General features: G+C 33.1%; 2 protein-coding genes across 2 annotated transcripts in view; both read right to left on the bottom strand.

Annotated features, from left to right (window-relative positions):
• LOC119576929 (protein vav-1-like) overlaps positions 1–1,411 on the bottom strand; it is a 33,312-nt gene extending 31,901 nt beyond the window's left edge. The window contains exon 1 of the mRNA XM_037924584.1: positions 1,385–1,411. Coding sequence (XP_037780512.1) covers positions 1,385–1,405 — 21 coding nt within the window. The 5' untranslated portion in view covers positions 1,406–1,411. The remainder of the gene's footprint in view (positions 1–1,384) is intronic.
• A 26-nt stretch (positions 1,412–1,437) lies between these two features.
• Positions 1,438–22,500, bottom strand: part of LOC119576940 (protein vav-like) — a 21,780-nt gene continuing 717 nt past the window's right edge. The window contains exons 2-11 of the mRNA XM_037924593.1: positions 18,409–18,522; positions 17,874–17,932; positions 17,332–17,400; positions 13,971–14,130; positions 9,226–9,396; positions 8,379–8,582; positions 3,074–3,193; positions 2,713–2,829; positions 2,247–2,356; positions 1,438–1,459 (exon numbers count right to left, since the gene is read on the bottom strand). Coding sequence (XP_037780521.1) covers positions 1,438–1,459; positions 2,247–2,356; positions 2,713–2,829; positions 3,074–3,193; positions 8,379–8,582; positions 9,226–9,396; positions 13,971–14,130; positions 17,332–17,400; positions 17,874–17,932; positions 18,409–18,522 — 1,146 coding nt within the window. The remainder of the gene's footprint in view (positions 1,460–2,246; positions 2,357–2,712; positions 2,830–3,073; positions 3,194–8,378; positions 8,583–9,225; positions 9,397–13,970; positions 14,131–17,331; positions 17,401–17,873; positions 17,933–18,408; positions 18,523–22,500) is intronic.

Raw genomic sequence — 22,500 nt, forward strand, 5'->3', positions numbered from 1 at the left:
ATCGCTGATTTGATAAAGGGTAAGAGGGGATTTCTTCTTGTGAGAGTGGGACTTGCATTATATAGTATAATCAAAATACAACTGAGGAGGCACAGAGGGCATAATGAATAATAAGATGACAAAAAATACAGAGCAATTTCAAATTCCCTAAACTGTATATAGGAAGATCGAGATTAATTTACTTCTTTTCAGAACTAACATTAGATGTAAAAACAGGAAAAATAAATGCAGTTATATTCTTGTCCCAAAGAATTTAAACTTAATTTCAGTTTATGCAGCACAACTGTTGTTATTTCCTAAGAGTAATTTCTTATGGAAATGAAAATATTGTGATCTTATCTCTCAACATGTGCACCTTTAGTCACTAATGACTGAGATTTACAATATCATTGGTTGAAAACTCTTGTAATAACATTAAATTATCGAAATAAAGAATGTAACTACTAAAACCAATCATTTATGAATATGTTTGTTTACATTAGATGATGTGATATCTTAATGAAAGCAATTTATGTTATGAAGATAGTAATTAATGTATCTAAATTTTCAAAGTTACCTCTCATATATGTTTACATGTCAGGAATCATTATTAATGGATCACCAAATTTTGGAGAAATCATAAAATTAATAACAGAACACCACCGAACACCACAATGTACAAACAGAATACCGAGTCTACTGATAATGTGCCTGATGCAAATCCCAACTTGGTTAAAAATAGATGGAATAGTAATGGTGCAAATGCTGTTGCAATGCAACTATGGAAGTATCACATATGCTATGCAATGTTCGTCCTGAAGTCGTGGATGCCCCACATGAACCAAAGACATGACATGAGCAAGGCTAAAATAAAATAAAAAGGACAAGACACAAAAAGCACTGAATAAAGGTTTTGTTTGTGTGTACCTCTCCTGAAGTCTCCCCCATCGACCATCTATTCGAATTATTATTAACAAACAGCTGGGATAATCTCTGTTGAAGAACATTTTCATTATTTTTTACTCTGTGATGTTTGCCCCTTTGAAGGTGGATATCAAAAAGCCAGTGGAAGTTTTAAGAGTATTCGTTTTCATCAAGAGCTTCTCTGAGACAATCAGAGAAACTCTTAAAAATAATAAAAATTTCTATTGATTACATCAGTAAACATTAAACCTTTAACCGATATGTTTAATACATTCAAATTTATATTCTTCTACACATAAATGGATAATTAGTTATGTGGTCAGTGAATAAACTTAATATACAAAAAGTACCTCAAATGTTATCAATAAAAAAAATCCAAAGGATATGGACATTTGAAAATCTTTTAAATAGCAAAGTCAGTCTTAAAGAAAAAATATACAGCATATCTATAACATAACAAAAATAGAGTGCAAAGACATACCTTGGCTGACTTGCACATCATCAGATTGTCAAACAAGATCGTGAATCACATGTCTAAAAACAAGCGAAAACGTATCTGTAAAGGAATAAAACACATATCAGAAAAAAATTGTCGACATTTTATGGACAGCTACCCAATTTGCCTACCTTGCAAAGAAAGGTTAGAAGAAAAAGAATCTCATATCAATAAATGTCTTTCAAGTTAATTCTTATGACCACACCTCCCTCCCTTCCTCTCCTAGGTCTTCCTATGCCAGTCTATAACTGTCTCTTCTCCTGCTTCTGTCATCCCCCCCCCCTATCCCTCCTCTCTCCTCTCCTCTCCTCCCTTCCTCCTTCTCTCTTCCCTCCCTCTCTCCCTCCTCCTCTTCCTCCCTCTCCTTCTCCTCTTCCTCCCTCTCCTTCTCCTCTTCCTCCATCTCTCCTTCTCCTCTTCCTCCATCTCTCCTTCTCTTCCTCCCTCTCTCTTTCTCCTCTCCCTCCATGTTGGAAGAATAAAAAAAATTATTGGAGAAAGTCAAACGTAAGAATATTTTGGAGCATAAAGTTCCTGTGATCTATTCTGGTGAGATTAGGGTACATGCAAGTTGGTAAAATAAATTGTAGTAAAATGATATTATATCTATAAAGAAAAAAGAAAAGCCTCATACAACGGACTGTTTAATTTTCATCCTCTTCAATTTTCATCATCTTATTAAGCATATTGTAAAAACATTATAATATTCATATTGCAACAGACTGTTTCTTGAATAAATTGACAAAATGGCTTCTGGCTTATGACATAATATCTTCAAATAGATTCATGCCTATAACATATTCATCTACACTGGAATATCCTAGGTATAATGGGCCATTGTTAGTACCTTTTCTTATTGGGTTCTGGGTGACATTCAATCTTTATTTCTCCGTCCAGCCTTAGTTTCCCAAGTTCCTCTCTTCGTCTTAGTTCCTCAGGAATGTCCATGATACTTGTCTGCAAATCAAGATTTTTATTAACTGTCATGAAGGGTACATACACATGTCTTGATAAGAGTGAGCTGCATCCTTGTTCTTTGTAATGGGAAAATATATATTTTTTGATTGAGAACAATATTAAATGAACCGTATTCATATTGACAAATGTAGAAAAGGCATGAATGAGAATGAATATCTTCACAATACAAGAGATGTATTTGACCGGTTTCAATTGCGTCTTTGTCAGAAGACGCAATCGAAACCGGTCAAATACATCTCTTGTATTGTGAAGATATTCATTCTCATTCATACCTTTTCAACAATATTAGACATTACTATACAAATGCATATAAATCCTGTATCCTGTATCAATACCTGAATGTCTTCAATTATTTGTAGCATTTCATTATCTCGTTTAACCTCATTGATATAGTCAGCTAGATCCATCATTGCTTCATGTGCCTTTTTTAAGTTCTCTAAATCTGGATGGTTCTGGAAAAATACAAAAAAAATACATTAAATAAATAGCCTCTGTAAATGGAAAACCTCCATCTCAGATACTTATTCACATGAACTTCGTTTTATTTGTCCTTTCCATGCTTTTATTTATCATAACTTTTCAAGTACAACTATGTATGTTATTACATTAGTATATATGACAACATCCAAAAAGTTATTAATTTATCTTTTTTTTTTTAAATAACTAGTAAAATCAAATCACATTCTTTGTACTTACTGCTGATGTGTATCTAATAAGTTCTCGTAATAAAAGGTGATACTTCAAAATTCTCTGTAGAGGCACAACTAAATATTCTCGTAACTGGTGCCTTCCTTTACTGACTTCCTTCTGACATTCCTGATTGCAAAAACAGAGAAACAAACAATTAAAGCTTAAATATTTTGAAATTCTTTTTAAAAATCACTCATATTGTAAGAATCTGGAAAAAAAGATCCTTAAAAAGCACATTTCATTACTCAGTAAGTGCACTATTGTATTGATTATATCAAGTGTATTTTTAATTATTATTATTATTAGCATTTTTTTGTTTTCTTCTATTATGCTAATTTCTAACCATCTGAACAGGTCAGTTTTGTCAAGTATAACTAATATCATTGCAAGTACAATAAAAGATACTATATAAGCATACCATACTGGGAAATAACCAGTCATTAAATAAGGTTCCACTGACATACCACACAAATTTACCAATAAACAAATGTAAGTACTTAAGCCTATACCCCAGGGGGTGGCATATATATCATGCCATGCCCACTGTCAGCTTAGTTTAATAATTGTCTTAGCACATAAATGTCACGTAAGTAGTCACTTACTAGTGGTACCTATATCACCTGTTTACCCTTTTCCTTGATTTTTGGAAATGTTTCATTTTATATTTCTTTTAGTAATGATCATAACAATATAATAATTATAATGCTGTAACAATAATAACAGCATTGATATTGATAAGGTGAGAGAGAGAGAGAGAGAGAGAGAGAGAGAGAGAGAGAGAGAGAGAGAGAGAGAGAGAGAGAGAGAGAGAGAGAGAGAGAGAGAGAATGAGAGAGAGAGAATGAGAGAGAGAGAATGAGAGAGAGAGAATGAGAGAGAGAGAATGAGAGAGAGAGAGAGAGAGAATGAGAAAGAGAGAGAGAAGAAGAGAGAGAGAAAGAGAGAGAGAGAGAGAGAGAGAGAGAGAGAGAGAGAGAGAGAGAGAGAGAGAGAGAGAGAGAGGAGAAAAAGGTTAAAAGGACACCCTATCTATTAATTGGTAAGTTTATCCTATTTTGCCTTTCAGGCAGCCCAATTTTCTTTATTCCCACTTTCATTCTCATTCACTATTTAGTAATATAAAGTCTTATCTGTTTTAGTGTATTCAAATATCAAAAGCCGAGTTGTATTGATAGATACCAATTTGAAATGTTGCATACAAACTGAAAGGAATTGATAAAACAAAAATAACAGAAAAAAAAGTGGTTTGATGGGCAGTGTTTGTTTTGGCCTCCATCTAGAGTATCTATTGAAAATTTGGCAAATAAAAAAATTCCAGAGAGGCCGTACTAACTACTATTGCCCCCAGCAATTTCAACCATGTTATCTCTTGTCTTCAGTTGGTTATTGGTGCTCTGTTATTCTAACCCCTCCCTAATCTCTGTACAAAATTCAGCAAGCCCATTTTGTACTACACCTCCATATCTGGTCCATAAGCTACCCATCCTAGCCCAAATGCCTACTCCTGCCCTTCATGTTATTCCTACCTTGAGAATAGTTGTTATCATCAACATTAGCCCTTAACCTAATCCCTCCCCCTGTGCCCGTCAGCTAATCACCTCAAGCTGTCTCGCACAGTAGCCAACGGTGATTGGCTTACAGGCACAAGATGCTGATCTGGCTCTCTATCTAAGGTGTCCCAAGTGTCTCTGAATAAGTGTTAGTCTCATATCTCAAAAGTTTGATTTTAGACAAAACAAAAACAAAGCATATATATCTATCTGCATATATATACATATACATATATATATATATATATATATATATATATATATATATATATATATATATATATATATAACATATATATATATATGTCATATATCAAATACGTATGGCTCAATGGACCATCAATATTGAAAAAATATCAGATACCCCTTGTTTATAATAAATGGGAAAAAAAAAAAAAAAAAAAAAAAAAAAAAAAAAAAAAAAAAAAAAAAATCTAGTATTAAACAATAATATGCACATTTATAACTATTCCTTTATAATAAAAGTGAAAAGACAATAATATCCCAACAAATGCCTGTGACACACTAGAATGGTCTATGAAGAGGGAATGGGGGATGAGGGGCTTGACAGTATGGAATACATTATAATGTATCAAAATTAGTATTTCACACTCACTACATGTTATACTGTACCAGAATTAGTGTCAGACACTCACTACACGTTATACTGTATCAGAATTAGAATCACGCACTCACTACATGTTATACTGTTTCAGAATTAATAATTAAGCCACAACATTTTATTTCATGTAAAAAAAAAAAAGGAAGTGGGAGGTTCACAAAAAGGAGAGCCTACAAGGGGGATAGGGGTATGGGGATGGAAGGGTGGCTAGAGGAAATTTGGCAAGAATTAAGTCAGGGGTTAAAGAAAGAAATTAACTTACCAGCTTGAAACTTGCAAGTTTAAAAATTCAGAGAGCATATGAAAAATGGATTATGGAAATAATGAAATATATTCTCATAATTTATCAAAGGGAAGGCTTAGCATCAAAAAGGGAATTCTCATGCCCTTATCAATATTAAATGCATCTTTTAGTAGTGGCATTATTAATCCCCCAGTGATGGTATTAGAAATCTCTCAGTCATAGACTCTGGTGATTTCTGGCAACCATCCAGCTGCTGCAAGCGGGAGTCCGCTATATGTAGCGGAACTTCCTGCCCGACCCACTCTCGTGTGTTGCCACGCATATAGCCATACCCAGCAGATCAAGCAGTTTGTTATGATGGCTATACATGTGTAACAATGACCAGGGTGAAGGTTACTAATGATGTGTTTAAATTAATATTAATATTTTTATGCCATGAAAAGGAAGATGAATATCCAATAGATCATATTCACATACCAAATGATTTTAAGAAAAAAATCATGATATAACATTCTTTACCAGGTAAAAAGAGTTATTGGAACTTGGTTGTAACTCTATAGTTACCCCACAAATGCCAGGATAGCATGTACATACATTCCATGACCATTGCAATTTTAGTTTATTAATATTGTTACACACTGATGGCTCCACAAGTAGCAGTAGAACAATTTAAGAATCTGAAAATACAAGAAATGGGAACTGAGACGAGGTTAAGTAGGGCTTGGTGACAAAGCACTTGTGGAGCTATTTGTGCAAAACAAAATTCACACAACCAAACTACTTACATAACTGGTGCCAATGGATTAGTATATAAATTTTGGCTTGGAGATGGGTACAGCCTAACTCATCATGCTTTAGTCTGACATTGACACTGATGGAATCCCTTCATAATGGACTGTTTTTGAGGACTTTTTATAATCTTAAAATTTTCTTTGCCTTATGATGTTATGAAAAGTATGGGCACATTTTTACATTTTCCTTGCTAATGTCAGGTTACATGATAAAGTTCCTGACCTGGACTCTGTATTAAGGCCTGATGAGATGTTCAGCAAGTTCCTGAGAGAGGAACTGCTGGAAAAAATTGTACAGGAGATGAACCAGTAAGCACATCACACTGTATTACAAGTTGGTTGGTTAGAAAATATTTAATTTACAATATCTCACATTCTGCCTCTTGCAAACATGTTTTATACTAGGTCACCTCTCTTTCTTCTGCAAATATGTTTCACAGCACCCGCGGACACCCTCCGCCCTACATCAGGGATTGGGAGGAAACCATAGTAGAGGAGCATCAGGTGTACCTGGGGCTGCAAATCCTGATGGGATTGCAACACAAGTCTTACATGCAGGACCTCTGGTCTCATGGCCCTCTGAATGTGTCGGAAATTTTCCCGCCAAACATGTTTCAAGATTGGTTTGATGCCATCACATCGGCACTCCATTTTGCCAACCATCCTGCTGATGATCAGCTTTAGAAGTGTGGCCCATCATTGATGTGCTTGATCTTTTTTCCATCTTTTTGTCCAATAACAAGATGATAATGATGGATGAGAACCTCTGGGCTTTCAGGGGAGCAATTAGGCACTCCAGCATATGCCAAGTAAGAGAGCATAGAGGGGCATGAAGGTGTACAAGTTCTGTTCAAGCAATGGACCAGAGGTCAGCTACACCAGCACCTTCCACACCTACATGAGGCAGGACCCTGGGGAGCAACCTGCTACCGTGAAGGACGTAGTAGACCTTATGGAGAATGGGGGCCTCATGGACAAGGGGTATGACCATACTGACAATTGGTATTGCATTATTCCACTACCAGGAAGTGAGGAAAAGAACGTTGTTGGGACAGTAAGAACCAACCATAAGTACATGCCATAAGACCTGCAGGTGCAAGGGTGAGGAAGTATGGGCTACTGAAGCATCCAGACAGATTACTTATCCTGCAGTGGACAAAAGGCAGTGACAATGTTGTCTATTGTCCACACCAGTGAAACAGTAACATATCTTTCTGACTGCCATGGGCTTGAAAGAACAAGCCAAAGGTAGTGGTGGACTACACTGTCGGCATGAAGGGAGCTGACTTCAGAAATCAGCTGGCTCAGTCTTACCTGGCCACACTCAAAAAAGTAAAGTGGTACATGAAAATTTTCTTCAACCTATCTGACATAGCAGTTGTCAACTCCCTGGCCATCCACAAAGTCTTTGGCAGTAAGATGGCACAAACTGAATTCAAGACAGAGCTTGTGCAAGGTTTATTACAGAAGGGAAGTGCCGAGGTAGATGAACCTCCATCCCCTGCTCCTGCTGCCTGCCACTTAACACAAGTCAGAGGACACTCCCATCTGCAGGTGAAGGTGGTGTGCCTTTTGCTTGGAAAAGGAGAAGAGGAAAGAAACCAGAATCTTGTGCACTTTAGGGTGTACCACACAACTCAAGGCGTTCCCTGAGCACATAACCTGATTGCATATATATATATTTTTGCCAAAGTAACTCTATATAATGGTATATATATTTATTTTTACCAAAGTAACACCCCCCAAAAAAATATATATATATATATAATTATAATTATAATAATAATAATAATAATAATAATAATAATAATATCCCATGAAAACACACCACTTCTTTCACTATAAACTGCCACACACAAGTAGTAATATGGAGTTTATACTACAGCATATGACAGTAACAGCCTTCATAGAATTTATGAAATAGGTAAAATAAGCCTCCAAACATGAATATATAATAAAAAGTTGAAACCATTTCCTGCAAACCACCTGCCTGGCTGTACAGAGTGAATGTCTTAGCGGGAATTAAAGCCGGCTGTCAGTATTCCCCAGAATGAGCTCACGACAGCAAATTCTCACCCTGTCAACATAAGGCTAATACCCTCACCTGAATCTTTTGTCGTGCAGCATCATTGTTCTTCATAGTGTCTTCTAACTCTTGCTGAGCTGAGGTGAGATTAGCACAATACTCTCCATAAACTAAAAGCTTTTCCTGGTTATCAAGGAAGACTTGAGACACACTGTAGGCATGGGGGTTGTTTTGTGCTTTCTTTAGACCCTGATGTAGAATTCTATGAATCTTGGCTAATTCCTGAAGAAAAAAGACAAAGCACTGCATTTAATTGGGAAAAAAAATCCTTACATAAAAAAAAAAAAAGAAATCATGTGAGATTTATGAATACGAAAACGGTGTATTAACATAAATGCTGTATACCAGTCTCAATACTCAATAATACCAGGGGAAATATATATTCAAATAAAACATATATTCATACTTAGCAGTAACATTCTTTGCACTTACTGTCAAACCTTACTTAGCATTATATATAATTACATGAATATGGTTTACCACAGTAAGATGCTAGGATATTTTTTTATAGGAATATAAGAGAGATGTTAAAGTAACAAGTTTTTTTTTGATGCATGACTGACTATTTTTCTAAAAGACTGAACAAATTGTTACATAACAAAAAGAAAGAAAAAAGAAAAAGAAAAAAAAAAAGAAGAATAATTATTGTACATGTGAATATCTAAAATGTTTTTCTGTATTAATAAAAAACATTTTCACTCCCTAACTAAAATGGGAAAACAAATACCACTACAGGATATTTTCACAGAAAAATAGATTATAGATATTACCATACTTTCTAAATAAAAAAAAAAAAAAGTTTGGGAAAAATCAACTCATCTATATCAATAAAAAAACAACTAAACAGGCAATCTTCTTGCATTACCGGTATTTTTGAAAAAATTTTCACAATCTGACTTTCTTCAATTAGTTCTCTAAGTGGTCTGAGGAACTTATTCGTGAGCATCTCGAGTGCTTCGACATAATTGTTTTCAGTCTCTATGAGCTCCTGCAGGCAAAGGTCTCGTTTCTCCCTCGGTAAGTCCCTGGCCAGTTCCTGAAAATGTGGGGATGCTTTAGTATTCTGGATTGCGATGGGCGAAAAACTCAAAACTTTCTTTTTTATGAATAACAAGAAAAGATAATCTAAAATGTATAAATAAAATAAATAAGTGAAAACAAACACAAACTAAACTACTTCTTTCCAAAGACTAACTTTGAAAGATGATCACTCTTTTAGCATGGCGTATAATATGGCAAAGAAGAATTACAGGAAAAGAAAAATATGAGGTTATATAAAGGTATCAAAATATAGGAAAAAGTTAAGTTCAAAGGTCATTTAATGGGACTAGCTAGATTTTCTTTTATTTGAATATTTTTTGGTACAAATTTGAAATTCATAACTTTTAATTCCTGTTTAAAGAGATTCATGTTATGGGAATTTCAAACCTAGGAAACAGGAATTTGGTCATAATTTGATGAAAAAATCAATCTCCACGGGGTGTCTTTTTTTTTTTTTTTTTTTTTAACTCCAATTTCTTATTTGTGTAAGAGGGGGATAAAAACTTTTTAGTCCAAACAGCATTCCAAGATATTCAGCACACCAATGATTATATATAAAATGAAAAATTGTAATACATGAAATCATATTATTACTACTACTTGTGACAACTGCAAGATTTATGAGGATAATGATAATGACAATAATAAGTATTTCTGATGTCACTCTGGGGAATACAAATATTTCCATCTTCTAGGTGAAACTGTTGAAAAAGTGACAAAGAAAAGTAATCTTTATCATGCAAATTATAAATGATATGCCCATTTTTACTTGAATGGAACAATTATCACCACAGGCTATTATTCTAATGTTATCCCATTGGTACTGGTACAGGCACTGCCCACCATAATTTTGGTTCATCAATTTTGTTTATAGATACATGATTCCACCAGTGCTTTGTCACCAAGGAGTCAATCACTAGGTTCATCTGTTTCCCCATTCCTTAAATTTTGTGGGGAAAAAAAATATTTTTAATACTATTACATCATTATCATAATTATACTCACAATGTAATAAACAATAATAGTTATGTAAAAGTCTTTATAAATAATTGAATGAGAGAAAAAGGTGACATCAGGTTGGCCTCTTATTTGCGAGTCTTTGGTGTTAAAACACTTATGGAGCTGTGGAGCTGCCTGTGTAAATAAAAATGATAAAAATAAAATCACAATGGACAGGGCAAGTGTACATCCACTCTAATGATCAGTGCATTAAGAGAAGCTTATCTAGTGGAATTAATAAGGAATAAGTATAACATAAAGCAAACTGTAAAATGAAACATAAAAAAATAATTATAAACTGTTTCATCAATTCTTTTTTTTCAAAATAATAATAATTATAATAAGACAAACAAACAAATAAAAATAAATAAATAAAATTGTCATTATCACCATATCATTTTTCCAACCATAGTGTTCTTGAATGACTTTGCTGAATATCTTTAAACACTGTTAATAAAGTATTGCACTGCAGCCTCCAAAATATAAATCTTTATATACTCAATATGTCCCTGTATGCATGTATGTATGTATGCACATATACATAGAGAGCTGAGAAATACTGGAAATACTTTGAGACTTTAAAACTGTCCTCCACCTAGAATGATACAGAAAATTTCCAATTACCACAACCCAAACAACTAGTAATACCTCCAGGGATAAAGATGCAAAAACACTGCATGAATAACAATATTTTTTTCCTTTTCTTTTTTAATAATTTTATCTTTGAAGAAATTCTTATAGTATAGTAATCAATAATGCATATGAATTCATAGCAAGGACAATTTTCTTTTCTCAGCATTGGTTGTACTTTCCAAACCTGTGCACACACATACACACACAAACACATTACGGTATATACATATGATAAATATTTTCTTCTATTAAAATCTATATACCATGCTTAGGTTTCATTTCAGAATGAAAATACTTTGACCACATGAAAAGCATGCTATAAAAAATACTAATACAAAACTCATGCAAACTTTGTAAAAATAACAAGAAAAGAGAAAACAACACATACTGACAGGCAAGGTTCCTTTAAGTACAGAAAACTGATTCTTTTGATAATATTCTTTATCCTAAAGACAAATTATAATTTGACTTTCCAAATCTTCTTACATGTGTGTATGTATATATATGTATAAGTATATGTATATGTATATATGTATGTGTGTGTGTGCTATATATATATATATATATATATATATAATATATATATATATATATATATATAATATACATATATATATATAATATATATATATATATATTATATAAAATATATATATATATAATAATAATATATTATATATATAATTATATATATTATATAATAATATAATATTATAATATATATATATATATATATATAATATATATAATATTATATTATATATATAATATATATATATATATAATATATAATATATATATATATATATATATATAGATATATATATAGTATATATATATATTATATATATATATATATATATTTTATTTTATATATATATATATATATATATATATATATATATATATATAAAGAAATAGTCTGATATAGATATATATATAAATGTTTCTATCTGTTCACTTTTAAACCCTGCACTCTGTAAATCACATCTTAAGGAACCCCAAAACACTGATAATTTAATCAATTAACCTACAGTGGCTTTGCTAAATAATGAATCTAAAGCCAAGTACTTCTAGCAAAAGTTCTATGAGTCTAATCATAATTAAGTCCTACCTCTCTTCCCTTCCCTCCCTCTCATTTTCTCTCTAAATAACTTTCATTTCATCAACAAAATAACTCCATATTTACCACCTACTTACAGTAAGTCAATGCTTAAGGAACACAGCAGCCTTCTCCTCCACCTAGCAAAAGTACCCACCACCAGTTGGTCTACCAAGTCACAGTGTTCCTCCAGTACTTCTATTTCTCTTTCCCCACTACCTACACTCACATTTATCTTTATTTTTTTTCTAACTTTTAGCACATCAAGGACCTACCTGGCTTTGGTGTGCTGGGCCGAGTCTGAGTTCTATGTATATTCCCTCATGTGTGTTATAGTAGAGGTCCTCATCCTCAAAAGACCCCTCACCTTCTGGCCCACTGCACATCAGAACAAAACATGAATTTTTGCTAGTAACTCTTTACTACATATAATCAGGCCAAAAAAAAGAAAAGAAAAAAAAAGAAAAAAAATCACCATCATAGGCAGGAAGCTGAAAAAACAAGATTGCACAAGAAAAATGTTCCAATTCACACAATGCCTCTTTGGTTCACTATGATGTCTGAATTCTTTTGAGAAACCTGTTTATTAGCTTCCAGCATATTTGGGATATGGGAGAAATCCATGGATTGCATTCTCCATGCATATGTTAAGCAAGCCAACCTTGTCTTTTGTAATAAAACAATTTTCTTTATAATCCTTCAGTGCCCTTAACAACTTCATGGTTTCAGTGGAATGTTAATACATTAGCTTAAACAGCAGCCTAGGAGGTTAATGTATGAACACATCAACATTTACCATTTCCAACCAATCACTCTAAATCAAACTCTGACAACCATATGAGTGTATTAAAATATACTGATTAGCTGTACTCCATTGTAACACCTATCATATCAACTTAAACATTGTCCAAATATCAGGAATATTAAAGGACATATGCATAACTACATTTGTGACCTTAATACAGTTAACACCAGGCACACATTTCATTTTTTAAACTACAGTATAAACAGCTACAATGAAATATATTTTGCAATATGAAAATTCAACTGAACAATGCATTAAATAAGAGAAAAAGTAATATGCAATATTCTTCATTGCTCTTATCTTTCTATTAATAAAATACCTGATATATATAAAAAAGAGACTACCATGGTTAATATATCATCTAAGTTCACTATACATATTATACTCATGAGCACAGTTAATCTTGAATAATTTTTATAAAATAAGATACATTTGCCAATGAAACCATGAAACCTCAGAAATACTCAAGAAGGGTAGCATTACATGATCAACAAAATATTCCTGAAAATAACTGATAAGATTTCTTTCCACATTTCATTCAACATCTACACAAACATGTCCCTCCAATTACTGTACAGCCATCTCATCATCAGCTCCTGTAAAGCAAGCCCATATCATCATCAAATATAGGCACAGTAACTACACACAAATATTTACAACTTCAAAAGCATATCAAGAAGGAAAGATGAGACAGAAAAAAAAGGTAGCAGGAGTAAAAAATGGCACATATGTAATGGAGAGAGTGAGAAAAAGGGAGTACAAAACACAAACCATAAATAAAACTCAAAACAATAATATATATATATATATACCTCAAACAGACAAAGAAACACTGGGGAAGGGGGTAACTGGAATCAACCAAACAATAAAAAGAACCCACAACAGTTAAACCCAACACAGAACACATGCTATCACAAACAAAACCAACAACACATGACCAGCACAGGACACAAAGCCAACATAAAAAAATTACATTAAAAAAATAAACAAATTAATAAAACATAAGCCTTATTACAACATGATCTAGTACCTCCTTTGGCTTGAGAGTCACATAACATAGCGATTCATAGACTGCCTCATCGGAGTTGTGCCGTCTCCGAGAAGGAAGGCCTAACGCGTTGTGATTAGTGCCAAAGCGGAGGCCGTTCCCCGCAGACACAGTTGGAGTGTTTGGAGCTTCTACATTGTGGCTGGTCAGTGAGAGTCGGCATCAATATTCAGAGATATTTACTAGATGAAGAGATTACTGAATATGAGGGACAAGACAATACCTAGAATATGTGACAAACATTTGAAACAGTAATACTAGAAGACACAATTTTCAATTCTAAAATAATACCCATATCCTACAAGGCCTGCCATTATATCTGCTTCAAGGAAACCTATTTCAAGGTACCAATATAACCATATCACACATACACAAAATATTTATCTATCTAAACTATTTGATTAAACAATGCTGATTTCACTTTAACATGATATGACACTAAGTAATAATTCATAAGAAGTTGAATACCATGTTTGGATGCTTTCTTGACTCAGCAAGGATTAACCCAATGATGCTATGATGGCAAAATACATGCCATGTCCACTGTGATATTAATTTATTCATTTTGTTAACACATAAATGGCTCCACAAGTATGTAGCCACCAAAGAGTCAAATACTAGGTCTAAATATCTCACCTGTTTACCCTTTTCCTTAATTTTCAAAGAGATTCTTAATAATTTCTATTGCTATTAGTATTGTTAACAACATTACCATAATCATCATATCATTAATAATAATAGCATTGATATCAAAGGCATCAGGAAAAAAAAAAAAAAAAAAAAAAAAAAATCATAAAAACTCAAGGCATTGGGAATTCAGGCGAATTCATCTAAGCTTTTTAATTGGTTCCCTGGTGACAGAGCACCACTTGTGGAACCATCATTGCAACAAAATTCAGAAGACAGAAGTACAGTGAACAGTGCATGTACCCACTTGCAATGGGTTATAGTATTTTCGAGTAATAGCATATTCCAAACACACTTTCTTACTTTTACTAACAATATCTAGCTAATCCCTCTCTCTTTTCATTCAAACAATGGAAGGATCAGATACTGTGCACACTAACATTAAAAACAGTCACATCCATGAATATTCAAATAATTCAAAATTCACTGTATACTTATGGTAATCTTACCATAGCTTTTACTGCTATTGTTTTAAGTCACTAAAAGATTATGCCATTTAAAATGTTGTTATTAATTTTGCTTTATAAGGTTTTGTAATTTATGTTAATCTTTTAAATGCATTGTTTCACTAATAAGAAATCACAGACTAATTGAACATAAATCCTTCTCTGTCTGCAAAGCTCATCAAATAATGTAATTCTCAAATAAATATTCATGCATAATGTTTGTACAAGCTTTGATATTTTATTTTCCACAGAACAGGTAATCTAAGCAATTTAATGTCTTACAAATATCAAGATGGAGAACTTTTTGAACATTGAAGTGAATATGATAAATTTAAAATGTCTAATTACATCACCAAGAACCTTTTTTTGTGTGTGAAATTTACCCATAAAAAAAAGACATCATCAGTCCAGTAAATCTAATACTATATTTTTTGTTCAGAACTCAAGGAACGAATATATCATGCTATTAACTTTTTTTGCACCTATCGTGTAGAAATCTGTACAAGTGTTCTATCATCAAAACAATTCTCCCAAGTCTCTACTCTCTATCATAAGTCTAATCCTACTTTATCCCAACATTTACTCTTCCATCATTATCAATCTCAAGCTTCACCTTTATCCATACCAATTACCTACTATTATCCTGCCTCTGCATCTGATCCCTTACCCTGTCCTTTTGGCCTAGGTCATTCCAACTATAAATTTTCATCATGCAACTACCCAAAGGTCTTCACCTCTTCCCTTAAAATAACCAAACTCTAAAGACCTCCTTAATTTACCACAGATTCCATCATAATCTACTTTTATCATCCTCAACAAACCCTACTGCTTTTTGTATATCTATCATGATTTTTAGTAAAATATTTTCTCTTAAAATATTGAAAAAAAAAAAGAAAAAAAAAAAGGCAACATTGCCCTAGATTGTGATCAAGTTTGGTAGGGAAATAATAAAAAATAATGACACAGTGGCCTTTTTTGTCACTCCCCAGTCCATACAGGGTAACACACATCACTCAGCACACGTACCTAATGAAATAATGTTATGAATGTTTATAGTTAAATGAAGTTGAAATCATGTACTCGCAGAATTTACTTGAATCAACATCTGGTGTATACAAGCTCTTGGCAAGGTGTAGCGACAGAGATTCAAGTCTGTAGAGTGATACAACATCTGATCACTTGATGTAAATATTTAAACTGCCATACCTCAGTTCTGTTCTTTTTTGCTATTTTTCTTTGCTTATAACTTTGTAAATACTTGTATGATTTTTAAAAATTCATGTTGCATCTTGTATTGTAGAAAGTATACTATTTTTGGTAAAAAAAAAATATATATATATATATATATTTTGTATATAAGTATATATTTTGAATATTGAAACAAAATTTATTTTGTTGAAATTTCCAATTCAAATTTTGGAACTAATAAAAGGAATAAAAAAACAACAACATTATTACAACTTTTGGATAATAAATGAAAGATATCACTGATTTTTTTTTGTCAACTTCCATTGTTCATTATGGGAAGAGTTAGCTTGACAATTTAGTGTGCCAAACAATAAAAAGCATGAATTTATTTTTTATATAAGTTATCTATTTGCCAAATGAAACTAACTCAAGATATAACATCTCTTTAATAATAACAACCAGAAAAAAATAATAAAAAAACCTGGGTCCTTATGTCTGCTCATAATCTACCCTAAATATCTACTCACAGCTATAAATCTACTCTTCACCTACCCCCATCTAACCCAGAAAGAACATTCTTAAACCTTGATAAACTGATCCTGCATCATAAGCAATTCACCCATAAATTTTATCACAATTCATTGGTAATTTTTTGTGTAATGTTGGTGATAAACCAAGTCACCAATAATACATAATTATGCTTTTAGAGACCTCATAGGAAGAATGCCATCTTTAAGAATCTAGCCATCATGTGTTTTAGAAACATACAACCTTGAGTCTCATAACCATTAGTATTTGACATATGTTCCAAAGTAAAAGTTTAATTCTAGATGAATAATAAAACAAGTGAATCTCAGTCTGGTTATTAATGTGATAAAAAATTCAAGTTGAATAATTTTATATTTTCTTCCAAGTTAAAAAAGGACCCTAAAAAATATTTCATACATAATAAGGTTAACAATTTGCATAAACAATCCTAAAATGCATTTCATTTATAATAACTTTAATGTAGAAACACTTACTTCTCTATGTCTTTGACAAGCGTGTCATATATGGCCTCATCATATCTTCCATTAACAAGTGGAAATCCTCTGAAACAACAAAAATGCATTAGTACAATTGATACAATAAAACCTTAACCAGTGTTATGTTTTTTTTTTTACCATAATGACTGAATTCTTAAGAGGACCATAGACCCAGAAATTGGGTGATGATTTACCTAATTTTGGGGGGTTTCACTAAAGACATGGCCATACTCTTGTACTAATTTGGTAAATCACAAAATACTAATTACAATTCTTCAACTTGCATATTTTTCAGTCAGAACAGACCAGATTCATACAAATCTGAAGTTGTTTCCAAAGATGGGAGCATATTAAAATATATATATAAATAAAACAGAAATCAGGAACTACTTCAATAAACGACAACATTTTCTCATAAGAATGCCAGATATAGAACTTATTTACTGCTGAGTGCATAAACATTATGTCCATGTAACAGCCCTAACTTGTACATGAAACTCTCTCTACTGAAATAGAAAGACGACCACGAAGTCACTTACTCCACTTGCAGCTGCTGAGCCTTTGGGGTTTTGCTAAGCTTGGAGAGAGTTGATAAAACCTGTTGAAAAGACAAACAATATAAACATCTTACATACAAAATATATGATTTTTTTTTTTTCAAATTTAATCTACTATAATGTGCCTGAAAGTAGGATGGTGGGAGAGAGAGAAAAGAAAGAGAAAAAAAGAAAGAGAAAGAGAGAGGAAAAAAAGAGAAAAGAGAGAGAGAGAGAGAGAGAGAGAGAGAGAAAGAGATAGAGAGAGAAAAGAAAGAGACAGAGAGAGAAAAGAATGAGAGAGAGAGAAAGAAAAGAGAGAAAGAGAGAGAGAAAGAGAGAGAAAGAGAGAAAAAAAGAGAGAGAGGAAAAAAGAGAGAGAAAGAGAAAAGAAAGAGAGAGAGAGAAAGATCAGAAAGAGTGAGAAAAGAAAGGGAGAGAAAAAAAAGAGAGAGAGGATACAAGTTGTACCAGTAATGGCAACACAGGGGTACAAGTGAAAACAAAAAGACTTTTCTACTTCTAGGCAGAATCCTACCTTTCCAAAGTCGGTGAGCTCAAAGAGCATCTGCGGTTCAAAAAGGTCATCTTTGTGGAGGCCAAACTTCTCACACGTACTCAGAAAGATGCTGATGTTTTTCATACACAAAAACTGTGGAAAAAATATACATGGTTTAATCCCAATTTGTGATAACTTTCCATTAAAAAAAAAAGGGTACTTACTTTTAAAATAAATGGTCTATATTACAAATCCATAATGAAAGTAGTTATGGAGAACGAACTGCTATACAAGGTTACTCCTACACTGCATATTTATTTTCTTTCATGCACAGCTTCAAAAAGTTAAAATGTTAAATCTATTGTTTCACATATCTTTTTTCTGCTTACCAGCCAAATAGATATCCTAAAACATTTGTAACTTTACTATATGGAGAGTTTCGAGGGTAGTTTCGCTCATCATCCATCACGCCCAATAAAAGATTTTTGGAATGAGGGAAAAAATACATTGCATAGTATCACTGACAAAACAAGGTCCCTTACATTAACATTTGTCTTGAGAGTTTAATGGCCTTCACGAGATTAATAGATACAACAGGAATTATGCTTTCAGGACATATTTCATAATATTTAACCTTTCTAATGGGAATTTTTGTTACTGCATATGAGCTCATTATGCGTCTTTCCATAAAAGGAGGGTGGGAAAAAAATTGTAGATAAAGAAATTAAGCGACATGGATGCTGGTTTCAGTGAACTAATCTGTAGATGTATTGCCACTTCATATGAACTAGAAACATAATAAATTGAAACTCAGCATATTATCATACTATATCTATAAAGCCCTTTGGGAACACACAAAAGTTTTATATCTACTTTTAACTGAACATTCTTAAAACCAAAATGATACTGTCTAATTATAAATGTTAAAAACCTTTTCCAAAGTTGGTCTCAGTAGCCTGCACGAACCATGCAATTTTCTCACACTTTTTTTTAGTCTCTGGGGAATTTCAAGAAATCTTCTGAAAAAACATTCTTTGAACATTTCATATGAGAACAAACCAACAAACTGTCATTATCAACAGCAACTATAATAATGATAAATATTACAATTAATATTACTGTTGTTGTTGTCGTTAATATTATTATCGATATTGCAATAATAATTATCATTTTCATTATCACTATTATTTTTTGTAGAAGTAGCAGCAGTAGTATTACTACCTACTACTACTATTACAACCATTATTTTTATCATTATCATTATTATTATTTATATGATGATTATTATCACTACCATAATCATTATCATAACTATTTTCATAACAATCTTTTATAATCATCATTGTCATCATTAGTGTTATTACTACAACTATCCTTTAGCATGATCATTATCATCATTGTTATTATCATTACATTATCATGATCATCACTATCATTATCATTATTACTATCATTATTGTTATCATTATCATTGTTACCATCGCAATTATCTTTATAACTAGATTCTCAATCTTTGTTATCATCATTATTATTTTATTCATTATTGGTATTTTTATTATTATATTTCATCATTATCAACTTCATTACTGTTATTACTATTATCATTATCATTATTAACATTATTACTATTATCATTATCATTATTGTTATCATCATGTATAATAATTATGATAATGATGATGATGATGGTAATGACAATAACAACAATAATAATAACAATAACAAAACAATACTATTAATAATGATAACAACAATAAGAAGAGTCATACTAATAAAAAGAAAAAAACAACAACAATGACAATCATAATAACAACAATAACAACAATAATAAAAATAATAACAACAATAATGATGAAAATAATAATGATAATAATGCCAACAATAGCATCAATAATAATAATAATAATAATAAAAAAATAATAACAATAATAACAACAACAACAACAACAATAATAATAACAATAATAACATTAAAAATGATAATAACAGTAATACCAACAGCTAATAATAAAAAGAACAACAATCATTGTTGCCATTACTGTCAATTATCCTTAATGAAATTATTTTAAAAATGTTATTGATAATATAATGAAAGTCAGGTAAATAAAAGAAAACTTAAATTTTCTAAACCATATTTGACACCAAAGAGCACACTGAGACATGAATGTGAATGCATATATCATATTGCATCATATGCAATGTTGTGTTTTTTTTGGGTGTGTGTGGTGTGTGTGTAGTGGGTGATTTGTTGTGTGTGATGTGTGGTGTGTGGTGTGGTAGTGTGTGTGTGTGTAGGTGGTGTGGTAGTGTGGTGTGTAGTGTGTGTGTGTAGGTGTTGTGTGTTAGGTGTGTGTGGTGAGGTGTGTGTGTGTAGGTGTGTGTGTGTAGGTGTGGTGTGTAGGTGTGGTGTGTGTGGTGTGTGTGGGTGTGTGGTTGGTGTGGTGTGTGTGTGTGGTGTGTGGAGTGGTGTGTGGTGTGGTGTGTGAGTGGGGTGTGGGGGGTGTGGGGTTGGTGGGTTGTGTGGTGTGTGTTGGTGGGTGTGGTGTGTGTTGGGTTGGGTGTGGTGTGTTGTGTTTGCGTGGGTGTGTGTGTTTGCGTGGGTGTGTGTGTGTGTGTGTGTGTGTGTGTGTGTGTGTGTGTGTGTGTGTGTGTGTGTGTGTGTGTGTGTGTGTGTGTGTGTGTGTGTGTGTGTGTGTGTGCGTGCGTGTGAGAGTGAGAGTGAGAGTGAGAGTGAGAGTGAGAGTGAGAGAGAGAGAGAGAGAGAGAGAGAGAGAGAGAGAGAGAGAGAGAGAGAGAGAGAGAGAGAGAGAGAGAGAGAGAGAGAGAGAGAGAGAGAGAGAGAGAGAGAGAGAGAGAGAGAGAGAGAGAGAGAGAGAGAAACTTCCTCTCTTTCTACTTTTTGCTTTTTCTTCATCTTCATCCTTTTTTTTCTCTTCTCCCTCCCTTCCTCTCCTTTTCCTTTTCTTTCTATTAATCCTGCCCTCCCTCTTATTTTTCCTCTAATCTCCCTTCCTCTTTCCTTTCTTCCTTCTCCCTCCCTTCCTTTCATGATCTGTTCTCCCTCTCCCTCTTCATTTTTTCTTTCTTTATCTCTCACTTCTCCCTTTTTCTGTCTCTTCAAAATACTGTGTAATGAATGGTATGGTGGCACTAGTAACTGGCAGGTGCTAATCCTTGGCTTCTTCTGGTGGGTAACCACAACCATAACAATGCTAGGGAGTACTGATACATGGTATATTGGCATTCAACACTAACATTTACTTTGATTGATATAACAAAGGATTATTTAGTACACGTTTGAAATCAGTAGAAAACTGTCATTCACGCAAGCCTGAACTAAGAGCAAGCTCTCGGACTTCATTTTGTTTGGGATAAGGAAGACTCCTCAAGCCATGAGCTTTAGGGCATTAGAGACACTTACTAAAGGACTTTCCTATGAAATAATAGACTGTGCTTTATCCAAATCTGCCTGAAACTTGTTGTGATCTATGACAGAAGGCTTACAATCTCAAGTCCAACCTGTCGGTGATGTAGTGCAAGTGATTACCATGATCTCTACTTTACGCACTGGCAATAGTCACATATTTTCCACTGGGTATATTCTGACAAGAAAGAATTTGGGTTGTTTCTTTATTTGATGTTATATGCTGAGGGAGGGCTACAAGCTTGATCTTGCCAAAATATATGCAGCTGGTCTCTGCCAGAATGCTGACCGACACAGAGGCTGCAATTATTAACGTGTAAGTCACAGGCAGATGTGTGAGTACCTTGTTCACATTTATCATCTGCACAGAGTAAGGGGGTCTACAGTCACTTATCAGTTTGTAAATATATGCTATAGCCCCTGTGCTTCCTGTTTTATTCGACTGAACAAATCGCCATCATTTATATTCCAGTAAGATTGTGTTTATAGGGCCCCTGGCATTAATATAACTACAAAACCAGTCCCAACTCCATTTGCCATGGTACACATGGTGAAATTGCCTGCCTTTGCCAGTGTGGAAATGCTGAGTTCAAGCAATACTTGCTGTGGTCATGCTCTCCATAATTACCAAAATATCACTGCTGTCCCTTTATAATCTAACAATTTTACAACTAATATTTTAAATATTTATTGTCCTGTGGACCTAA

This window comes from Penaeus monodon, chromosome 1 (assembly GCF_015228065.2).
Source record: "Penaeus monodon isolate SGIC_2016 chromosome 1, NSTDA_Pmon_1, whole genome shotgun sequence".
NCBI lineage: Eukaryota > Metazoa > Arthropoda > Malacostraca > Decapoda > Penaeidae > Penaeus > Penaeus monodon.